The sequence below is a fragment of the Ostrea edulis genome, chromosome 4 (genome assembly GCF_947568905.1).
Source record: "Ostrea edulis chromosome 4, xbOstEdul1.1, whole genome shotgun sequence".
NCBI lineage: Eukaryota > Metazoa > Mollusca > Bivalvia > Ostreida > Ostreidae > Ostrea > Ostrea edulis.
The window spans coordinates 48,661,300-48,673,799 of NC_079167.1; the positions used below are offsets into that span (position 1 = coordinate 48,661,300).

The following is a 12,500-nucleotide window of genomic DNA, read 5'->3' on the forward strand; positions in this document are numbered from 1 at the left end:
ACTAAGCTTTACAAGTTATATTTAGAGACCAGTTCACCAGTAATAACTGTATTTATCATACATCCACATTGGGATTCGATGAGTTGCGCCAGCAACAAGTCTCGTACAATGCAGATGAATGATAAATATAGTTACCAGGTATTACTAGTAACTGTTCTATAAATAACTTGTATCATGGTAACAGTAAACTGTGCCAATAAATCGCAAAGCATTGTCACCCATTGTGGTATAGCACAACTGTTGAGGGGAGTGTGAAGATGGACCATGTGTTCGGAACAATCAATTTTGATTTTTTGCGTATAATACATTACTTCATCACATTTGTGATGCAATCGAGAAAGAAGAGGATCGAATTAATTGATGGAATGCATGAAATCAGCATTGGCAACGAGAGCAGCATGGACATTAACATTTCGCTGCCTGCAGATGTAGGCAATCAGAACATTCCAGAAATGTATGGAGATTTTTAATCGAAATGAATGAAGAGTCATGGGGATATCCGATTCTGAAATTGAAAAGTTAATTTCTAGTCCAGAAAGCCAGAATACAAAGAGGAATACACTTTGGGCTTATGGAGCTTTTGAGAAATAGCGCCAAGAGAAGAATGGACGTTGTCCTGCTTGAACTCGCAGTACTGCAACTTCTTCAAATGAATGTTAGTACTACAAGTTACTCCTTGTCTCATTTTGTATGTGACACTCGTAAGAAGGATGGCTGTGAATATCCATCAAAGTCAGTGTATCTCGTTTATGGATTATTTAGGTATTTGCAACAATGAAAGACATTATAACTTTTTCTCAGATGTTGGATTTGCAGATTTTAGAAAAACACGCAGCAAAAATGAAATCTCTTTTGTCCAAAGGGCTTGGAACCAAAGTTAAGTGAGAACTACTGTAGGAAATAGAAATGGTCAGTGACAAATCTGCAAAAACTTTGCAATGAACCTGTGGTGTTTTTTTTTAAGTGTAAGCTCTTTGGACTTTGGGAATTTGATGAGCACAGAAGTCTGACTTGTGCATACCTGATTACTGGTGGGGATGGTTGAGGGAAATACATTAATTTCATTGGGGGGGGGGTGGGGGGGGTGGGGGGTGGGGGTGGAGCGGTTGTTTCAAATAAGATTTTCAAGGGAGGCCCCGCCCACCTGTCTCTTTAGAGTAAGGATTTTCGTCACTCTTGTCAACCAGGTATGTCATAAAACATGTGTCCATATTTGTCATTAAGCATATATTATTAGATCATTAAAAGAAAAGCCCTTCATGTAAAGTACAATTTACGTACAGAAACACTTTCTTACATTTTAAATTATGACTTATAAAAGATATTTTTTATAGGAGGTCGATGTATTGCCCACTCTTTCCAACAACATCTCGATGTGCTAGGAAGTGATGAAGAGTTTTACAGATGCTCGCTTGTGGGAAACTCTATCCGATATGGTGCTCAAGTAAATGCCATGAACAAGAGCTTCATGAAAATCATCTATAAGAAAGGGGGTCTCCTAACAAACCTCATTAACCACAGTGGAAAGTGGATGTGTGCTAGTCAGTTATACAGTCAGTTATACAGTGCTGGAATGGATGAACAAGCCATTATGAAGAGAACTGGTCACATATCGGAGAGAGCAGTGCGGAAGTACAAATGATCATGCCTGAAGGTAGCTGAGATTGTGAGCAAAGTATTAGATCCGCCAGTGCAGAAAGCAATGAATGGCGGATTTCACAAATCATGCATTTCAGTATGAACATTGCCAAATTTCATTAAATTTTTGAGAAACTTGTTTAATTGTTGGAAAAAAATTTTGGTTAAAAGTCTCATTAGTGAATTCAAGTAAATTAACTGTTTTTGGTGGAATACTCTGTACTTTCTGTGTTGACGAATTTTTTGGGGGTCATTTTTGCACTTCGTTTTAAATCTAAAAAGTGTGTGTTAATAAGTTATCGGATTGGAATTTAATGCACATTAATCCTCCATCCCTTTCATTTTAACTAGATTTAACAAATAGGCAACATCAAAGGAAAAACACTGTATCCATGATACAATTCTTGTCAGAAAAGTTAGGTCAACAGTAACAAAATATAAAGTTGATCTGTATCTACTCATCAGGTAACCACATGTCAAATAGTGGAAATAAAGTACACCATTAGTGCACAGAATACGCCTGTCAGATGTTTATCATAAAACAGATGAGTGCACCTATTTGTTTTACATCTGATTTAAATGTACAAAATAATTTCATTGAGAAATTGACTCCTTCCAAAGTAAATTTATACTACTCATCAATAACAAGAGGCCCACAGGCCTTATTGGTCACCTGAATACTAGTGAAAAGTATCACTACTTCCATGGGCTATGAAATCTAGAAAATATTTCCTGTTCTGAATACCTAAGCTAAATTCTAATGTTCAGCAACCGTATAAAACAAGATGTGTTCTTAAAACGTCACTGCCTTCAAAAGTGCATACACTGAAGAAAGGCTTTAAATAATAGGTGTATTAACATTAAAACATCAAAAGATATGACTAATTTGGACTCATCCTAAAGTCATAACCCTGGGTTTTGATTGAAATTTACCATTTTTTGTACATCCTTTTCTGCTATTCCTAAGTATGCATTTAGATTTTATACAGTATCAGCAAACTTACACATAAATACTATATACTAAGTTTGGCCCCACTCTGGGGTCAGAACCCTTACTCTGGGGATCATCAAATTTACAATTTTAGTAAAAGACTACCTGCTCTATCCATTTAGTTTCAATTTAGTATCAATAGCACTAAAGAAGATGTTATTTAAGTGTTTTACACATAAACACTATATAACAAGTTTGGCCCCACCCTGGGGTCAGAACCCCTACCCTGGGGATCATGAAATTTACAATTTTGGTAGAAGCCTTCCTGCTCTCCATCACCATGCATTTAGTTTTTCTTACATGTGTGCGATTCTTGAGAAGATTTTTGAAAATTGGTCAATTTCGGGCAGTTTTTGCCCTGCCCCTAAGGTCCCAGGGGTGCAGAATCCTGAAATTTACAATTTATGTCCCCCTTGTTCCTAAGATGCTTCATACCAAATATGAAAAGAATTGAAATGATAGTTATCAAGAAGAAGTTAAAAATGTCTATTGTTCACTCATTTCATAACTGACCATTTTGGCCCCCCCCCCCCCCCCCCCCCCCCCCCCGATACCAAAACCCCTACCCCTGGGATCATCAAATTTACAATTTTTGGTAAAGGACTACCTGCTCTTTCTAAATATTTATTCAGTTTCAATATAGTATCAACAGCACTAAAGATGTTATCTAAGTGTTTTACAGATAAACACTATATACCAAGTTTGGCCCCGCCCTGGGGTCAGAACCCCTACCCCGAGGATCATGATATTTACAATTTTGGTAGAGGCCTTCCTGCTCTCCATCCCCATGTATTTAGTTTTTCTTACACATGTGCGGTTCTTGAGAAGAAGATTTTTGAAAATTGGTCAATTTTGGACAGTTTTTGCCTCATCCCTAAGGCCCCAAGGGTGCTGGAGACCTGAAATTTACAATTTATGTCCCCCTTGTCCCAAAGATGCTTCATACTAAATTTGAAAAGAATTGGACTGGTAGTTATCAAGAAGAAGTTAAAAATGTTCAACGCCGGATGACAGACGCCGGACGACAACCGATTGCAATAGGTCACCTGAGTTTACTCAGGTGACCTAAAAATTATTACCAAAGGAGATTTGGGGATCTCTGAAACCCTGTAGTGTCCCCGTTGCTATTGATTTGTCCATCTTATCTTGAATTGTTCAAATAACTACAGAGATGATATTTCAAAACATATTTCATTTCGATAATTTCTACAACATGGTATGAACTACTTAACAATTTTGGTTTGTCGAAAAAAATGCTCTATAACTAAAGGTGTGACAGATCATTTAAACAGCCTTCTTATATTATATTCAGATGTGATTTGGCTTTTGTCAAAAGAATCTTTGCATGTCCCCTTGAAATGCCATGGCTTAGATCATTACTCTCATGGAACAAATGTAATTTGGCTCTGATCAAAAATAATTTTTGCATATCTAACTGAAGTCCTTGAAACACCGTGGCTTAGATAATTACTTCCATGGGACAAATGGAATCACCCTACTTGTTATGCACTCATTAAGTTTATGCATTTCTGTAATACAATAATGTATATTTATTTTATGTGATTATTTTTATAAACAAAATAATTATTCACATCAATTGTTATATAGTTATATCTTATGATTAAACGGAAACCGACCATCGCGAAAATTGTATATACATTTATTAAACCTCCCAGCTCTCGTCTTTAGTAAGCAAACCATGAAGTACTAACATGTATCTTATGTTAATTATCTGTACACGGCGAACTAAAAGAAAACGTACACACACCAAAAAAAATAAATAAAATAAAAGATTTATGATTAAATGTGTATTTCTTGATGCATAAATTATGTTTGAATAAGGTTACTGCATTACTCTTACATTTACAGGGATTACTTCCCTTAAAACACTTGGTCAGTTTTACATGATTTTAAGCTGCAATTCACAAAATTTCTCTACAGATGCATCAACTGACAAAGTTTGTTGATTCTAGGACTAATATCTCCATGAGCCAAAAACCAAGAGTATCGCAAACGGTACATAATACGCCCGTGAAATGCTTTCATAGGGTGTTTTTCTTGTTCTACTGATTGTGCTGGTTAAGATTATTCTTATTATTCTTTTTTTCTTTCTTTTTCCTAGATGCTAACTTTGAAGCTTCATATCTCGTTCATTTCTGCATGGATTTTGCTCAAATTTTCAGGGTTTATAAACTTTACAGAACAATTTTAAAATCATGTACTACATTTCAGAAATTCCCTTCTGTTCAGAGTTATTCCCCTTTGAATGAAATTTTAGGGGCTTTGGTTTCCAGACAAAGACTCTGAGACTGTATAAGCTTGAGCAGAAAATGCATTGAAAATGGAAAGTAGGAGCATTGTAGTTGTGCACATCATTTTTTGTTTTCTGATTACAGCGTTTGAAATGGTGGTTGACAGGGTTAAAAAATTAAGACGCCTAAAGGAGCAAAAAATTACATATATTTTCCTTTGTATCTTTTAAACTAAAAATATTTTGTTAAGACATGTAGAACAAAAGTTGTGCAAAATGTTAAGAGCTTTCTTTTGATATCCCTAAAAAGCGGCTGGCCCCTTAAATTAGGGATCTGGGGATCTTCAGAGTTTTCGCTTTATAACTCAAAAATGGTAAATATTTCGATATGGCTTTCGCTGGAAAAGTTGTTCTTTAACATCTTATTGATCTCATAATCATAATATTTTGCTCGAGTATTGTGTTATATATGAGTAAAAAGCTTGACCCGCAAACAGGTAACCGTATCATTAGGTAGGTGAAGGGGGAAAAATATGCATATAACTTAAATAAACTTGCTTTAATTGATAAATCTGACTTCATGAAATGCTAATATTCTTTTAAAATAAGGATTTAACGTGATCTATGGTTCCTTTAAAAATCATCTATCGACAACTTTTTTTTTTTTATTATTTAGTAGCTTTAATATAAACAATTGTTCCAAAGAAAAATAGAGGAAAAGGTTAACTCTTCTACGTTTGTTATTAAAACAACGATATATTTAATTGAAGAAACAAACCTTCAAGCATAGAATAACTCAGTCATTAACTACACGCATCTTACATACACCGCGGGGTTTGTTTTTGTTTACAATTACGTAACCGCCTCGAGGAACCATCGCGTGTGAACCAGGGCATGTACACAAAGTAAACATTGTCGTCCTAAATATAACACAAAATGTTATGTTTTTGATCATATTGGATTTTTCGAATAATTCAGTCTTTTCGGGAATGTATATACTTGTTTATACGTCCCTGGTCTTACGTTTGATTTGTTTTAAATTCAAAACTCTAGAGCATTGAGTCAGGCATCAATTTTAAAATCTGCAATTTAATATACAGTTCGTTTCTCAATCATGTCTAATTGAATGTGTGTTTAATATCGGAGATTCATCGCTGCTGGACTAGCGATCTGTGATTTCACACTACTTTAACTGAACACACAAGCTTTACTCAAATTCTTCGTTGTGAAAAAGAAAATGGATACATTTTACAAACATAACGAATTATTTCTGAACATGTTTTGAAATCAATAGTTTATAATCATGATTAAACCAAATCTAAACATGCGTATAGAATATTCAGAAACCCATGGCCGACCAGTCTCATTTCAAATGATTTGTTGTTTTATTGTTTAAAAACAATTACTTTGATTACACATTGATTCAGAACTCCTGGTCCAAATTATGTAACTTTGGCACGTGCCCCTGGCGTGAAATTCATACGCGACTTCTGTGCGCACTGTGTACATAATATACCTACATGTATTTACGCAGATAGATATTAAAGTTTAATAAAATATTCAAGATTTGAGAGCAATTTATTTGATTTGTATGTATAAATAATTCAAACTCGATGAATTATTCTCTTCAGTCTGAATATTATGCTATCATAATTTTGTTGTATTATGAAATATTGGTAACAGCTATAAACCTTTATTGTATGTCCTGAGCCATAAATTTTATAAATTTAAATAGTAATTTTTTTTTCATTATTGGGACTGAAAAGTTAAATGCTGAAAGAATTTAATCCCACATACACGCGCGCCTCAAAAGACTGATTCGTGGAATGAGATCATACATGCATGTACTTGAGTAGTATAAATTTATTAAACACCTAACGATAAAAATTCATAGTACACCTTTATAGCTTCATTTCAATGATATATATTAAATTCTTAAACTATTTCATAATTACATACGAGAAGTCAGAATCGCCAGTGTAGCCAAACTACTTATATCGTTACAGTACTTATCTTCCTGTCACAGTTGATTATTTTCTTTCTAAAAACTTAACTTGTATTCGTCTTTTGTAAAATCACTGGATAAGTATTTCAAATAATTTTTCCCGGGGTGATGTTACGTATAACATATCAAGAGGGAAAGAAGGCAAAAGTTAGATCCTACACACACATACTCATGTACGGTTCCTGTATCAAATTTCATTTAATTTTCTACGTTTTATTTACAATATCAATAAAAATTTCTCTTGTCTTAATTATCACAAACTGTGAAACACGAAATCCATGCATGCATGCATGGTGCTACATGCATATGAGCACCTGTCAATCAACACCACTCGATTTTGTGAACATAGTCTGGTATCGCGGAATCATTTCCCACATAATAGAAAAAAAAGTATATTTAAACACTGTTGGGAGACTGGAGCTGCTGTGAATTTACTGCACCGATGTATCTGCAGACTATTCAGGACCTGTTCTTATATTAAATAATGATATATCAGGTTACAGAGTATGTCTGAAAATTCTGTATTTGAAATTACCATCCATTACAGAGAATGTAAAGAGTTTTGGTTATTGATCTTGACAAATGACAGATCATACCTTCCTAGTCACAGCATGGGTGGAAGGTGGAAGGACAGGAAGTTCCAGTTCCTACCATTCAGTATTTTTGCCAACATATGCTTAACAGTATACTATACAGATCGTTAATTTACGGTCATGCCCTTTCAATCTACCTTATGTTTACCTCTTTTGTTCTTACCTATTGAGGATTTACCCAAGGACATATGGTCAAGTTCAAGGTTTTTATGTCACACAGCTCCGACGGAAGACCTCTCGTTGCTTTGCAACGAGCTTTGCTCTAGTTTGTATAACTTTGCTTCAGGTAGTATCAGCCATCATGAGGCTGTGACAAACTTTCATATGAACAAAGGGTCTTGGTTTAAAAATCGAGATTTCCTCAAAATGGACCAAGTTCAACAACCTGTAATTTTTTCAAAAATGGAAGAAAATCAAAACCCTTCCCCAGATGCACATCTTCAATACCCATACAAACACTCCAAAAAATAAGATGGTCCTCACTTGAAAACTGTGGGAGGAGTTGGGCAGACAAATTATGTACCCTCCATAGAATATTAATTTCCAAATAGACTAAGTTCAACAACCTGTAATTTTCTCAAAAATTGTAGAAAATCAAAATCCATCCCACATGCACATCTTCAATACCCATACAAACACTCCACAAAATAAGAAGGTCCTCACTTGAAAACTGTGGGAGGAGTAGGGCGGACAAATTATGTACCCTCCATAGAATATTAATTTCCAAATAGACAAGTTCAACAACCTGTAATTTTCTCAAAAATTGTAGGAAATCAAAATCCATCCCACATGCACATCTTCAATACCCATACAAACACTCCACAAAATAAGAAGGCTCTCACTTGAAAACTGTGGGAGGAGTAGGGCGGACAAATTATGTACCCTCCATATAATAATTATTTCCAAATAAAGGAGCAAAACTCCTGGAAAAAAGGTCGAAATGGATCAAAATTGCAGTATGATCTAGAGTGACCCACAAAGAAGCTACACAGCAAGTTTCAGCGTGATATGTGAAAGGGAAATGAAATTATAAAGAGAACACCCCGAACGGACGGACGGATGGACAGACGGACGGACGTACGTACAGACATCGCTGTACCATAAGACGTCCCGTCTAAAGACGGGCGTATAAAAAAAGGGTTATGACATAGATGGCCATATCATCTTAATCAAAGATCACAGTTAACTGAATATTCATATATGTTATAAAGCACAGCTGTGATTAATAAAAGTGAGCAAAAATGATAAATGGGGTTTTCAATTCAAGTGCATGTATGCATTAATTTTCTTGAAGCCAAAGGTGTAATTAAAGTTTGGAAGATAATCTGGAATAGTATTAAGAGACTACTAGACTCCCTGTCAATTGTGATTTTTTTAATCTTAGTTCCTTGGAAGATCACATGACAGTCTAGACCGAATATAGAATTTCAAATGAGATTGTATGCATCAGTAACCAGTCATTGAATAATACAACTAGTACACCTGATGATGTTTTACACAACCATATTGCCTGGAGCCAGACAGTCAATGTGTACAGTATTTGTACTGAATAGTGCCTGACAGTCAATGTGTACAGTAAAACTCGAATATAGCGAATACGGATATAGCAAAATTACGGCTATAGCAAAGTGAAATCGATTTCCCCGGCAAATTCTTTATATATTCTATATAAAAATCTGCGTCTATAACGAACACGGATATAGCGAATTTACGGATATAACGAAGTAAATTCCTATTCCCCTTGAATTGGAAATGTACGTAAAATCACCTTTTATAGCGATTTTTTTCATTTCAAACTCATTGTGATTTTTAACAATCGCTCTCCTTTGCCATAAAGAATCCACACTTATTACGAAATTTCTGTTTGTAGTTTTTCAAAAGAGGTTGTTAACACAAAACAATACTTACACATGCGTTTAGCAAATATATTGTCGGTATTGTTTACTACTCTTGAATATGAAGTTTGATTTCTTGTATTTTATCGTACAATCCTTTTTTTGTGTAAAGCAACAAGTAAATGACAACTGCGATACACTGTATGTATTGCACATAATTTTGATGACATTTTTCATTTGACATGTGCTTGCGTGACTTAATAATCCATCAAGATAAATTATCATATATAAATCAGTGTGTATATTTCTTGTTTAAGAATATTTCTTCTCGAAGATATATAGGCTTAATTTCTCTTAGAGACAATACAAACCCAAGTATATCGATTGCTACTTTCTTATACAACTGATATACATATAGAACAAATCAGTTTTATTACGAATTTGTTATATTTGAATTATGAATTCACTAAAAACGTATAGCAAATTACGCTTATAGTGAATTTTTATAGAGTGTCCGCAGAAATTTGCTATATCAGAGTTTTACTGTACAGTATCCGTACCGACTGGTGCCTGACAATCAATGTGTACAGTATCCGTACTGACTAGTGCCTGACAATCAAAGTGTACAGTATCCATACTTACTAGTGCCTGTCAGTCAATGTGTACAGTATCTGTACTGACTAGTGCCTGACAATCAAAGTGTACAGTATCCATACTTACTAGTGCCTGTCAGTCAATGTGTACAGTATCCGTACAGACTAGTGCCTGACAGTCACTGTACAGTATCCGTACTTACTAGTGCCTGACAATCAAAGTGTACAGTATCCATACTTACTAGTGCCTGTCAGTCAATGTGTACAGTATCCGTACTGACTAGTGCCTGTCAGTCAATGTGTACAGTATCCGTACTGACTAGTGCCTGTCAGTCAATGTGTACAGTATCCGTACAGACTAGTGCCTGACAGTCACTGTACAGTATCCGTACTGACTAGTGCCTGACAATCAAAGTGTACAGTATCCGTACTGACTAGTGCCTGTCAGTCACTGTACAGTATCCATACTGACTAGTGCCTGACAGTCAATGTGTACAGTATCCATACTGACTAGTGCCTGTCAGTCACTGTACAGTATCCGTACTGACTAGTGCCTGACAGTCAATGTGTACAGTATCTGTACTGACTAGTGCCTGACAGTCAATGTGTACAGTATCCGTACAGACTAATGCCTGACAGTCAATGTGTACAGTATCTGTACTGACTAGTGCCTGACAATCAATGTGTACAGTATCCATACTGACTAGTGCCTGACAGCCAATGTGTACAGTATCTGTACTGACTAGTGCCTGACAATCAATGTGTACAGTATCCGTACAGACTAGTGCCTGACAGTCAATGTGTACAGTATCTGTACTGACTAGTGCCTGACAATCAATGTGTACAGTATCCATACTGACTAGTGCCTGACAGCCAATGTGTACAGTATCTGTACTGACTAGTGCCTGACAATCAATGTGTACAGTATCTGTACTAACTAGTGCCTGACAATCAATGTGTACAGTATCCATACTGACTAGTGCCTGACAGTCAATGTGTACAGTATCTGTACTGACTAGTGCCTGACAATCAAAGTGTACAGTATCCATACTGACTAGTGCCTGACAGTCAATGTGTACAGTATCTGTACTGACTAGTGCCTGACAATCAAAGTGTACAGTATCCATACTGACTAGTGCCTGTCAGTCACTGTACAGTATCCGTACTGACTAGTGCCTGACAATCAATGTGTACAGTATCCGTACTAACTGGTGCCTGACAATCAAAGTGTACAGTATCCATACTTACTAGTGCCTGTCAGTCAATGTGTACAGTATCCGTACTGACTAGTGCCTGACAATCAATGTGTACAGTATCCGTACTAACTGGTGCCTGACAATCAAAGTGTACAGTATCCATACTTACTAGTGCCTGACAGTCAATGTGTACAGTATCTGTACTGACTAGTGGCTGACAATCAAAGTGTACAGTATCCATACTGACTAGTGCCTGACAGTCAATGTGTACAGTATCTGTACTGACTAGTGCCTGACAGTCAATGTGTACAGGATCCGTACTTACTAGTGCCTGACAGTCAATGTGTACAGTATCCGTACTTACTAGTGCCTGACAGTCAATGTGTACAGTATCTGTACTGACTAGTGCCTGACAGTCAATGTGTACAGTATCCGTACTTACTAGTGCCTGTCAGTCACTGTACAGTATCCATACTTACTAGTGCCTGTCAGTCAATGTGTACAGTATCCGTACTGACTGGTGCCTGTCAGTCACTGTACAGTATCCGTACTGACTAGTGCCTGACAGTTACTGTACAGTATCCATACTGAAGAGTGCCTGACAGTCAGTACCCCTTGCTTGTCGTAAGAGGTTACTAGATGGGGTGGTCCTTTGGATGAGACAGCAAAAACCAAGGTTCAATAAAGATCCCTCCCTGCTAAATGGCCATAAGTGCCGAGCAGAGGCCTAAATTTCACAGCCCTTCACTGGCAGTGGTGACGTCTCCATATGAGAGAAATATTCTCAAGAGGGACGTTAAATAATATTCGATCAATCAATCAATGTGTATAGTATCCGTACTTACTAGTGCCTGATAGACGCAAAACATCAGTATTGACTTGTGCCTGACTTAATGTGTAGAGTACTGAGTGGTGCCTGACTGTGTAGACTAAGTATTGACTGGTACATGATGGTCACTGTGTATAGTATCAGTACTTACTGGTGTCTGGCGGTATCAGAGTACAGGTGATTATGAGAGTAATATTGCGATATAACTGTCTTGTCCAGGAGATAGTGGTTCCTGTCTAGAAATGCCTCAAAAGAGCCCACTCCTTGGGAATGATTGATGGCATATGCCACCTCCGCAATGTAAAACCTTGTGATTGTTTCATGAAATCCAAATTTCACCTGCAAGGTAATTAAGTGCAGTGAATATGCATAAACACACAGAAATAACCTATTATTTTAGTTGATTCCTGAAGACTTTAAGAAAAATAAGTAAAATGCCTTATGGAAATAACAAAGTACATACTAGGTATACTTATAGCATAAATAAAATAATGTTTCAATATTCTTTTATTCAAATTTTTAATGTATATTGAAATATATAACAAATACAACAATTTTCTTAGTTTTTA

General features: G+C 36.1%; 1 protein-coding gene across 3 annotated transcripts in view; it reads right to left on the reverse strand.

Annotated features, from left to right (window-relative positions):
- Positions 1–12,500, reverse strand: part of LOC125670041 (uncharacterized) — a 56,390-nt gene that overhangs the window by 7,012 nt on the left and 36,878 nt on the right. For all 3 annotated transcript variants that reach the window (XM_048904953.2, XM_048904954.2, XM_048904955.2), the window contains exon 10: positions 12,083–12,270. In XM_048904953.2, coding sequence (XP_048760910.1) covers positions 12,083–12,270 — 188 coding nt within the window. The remainder of the gene's footprint in view (positions 1–12,082; positions 12,271–12,500) is intronic.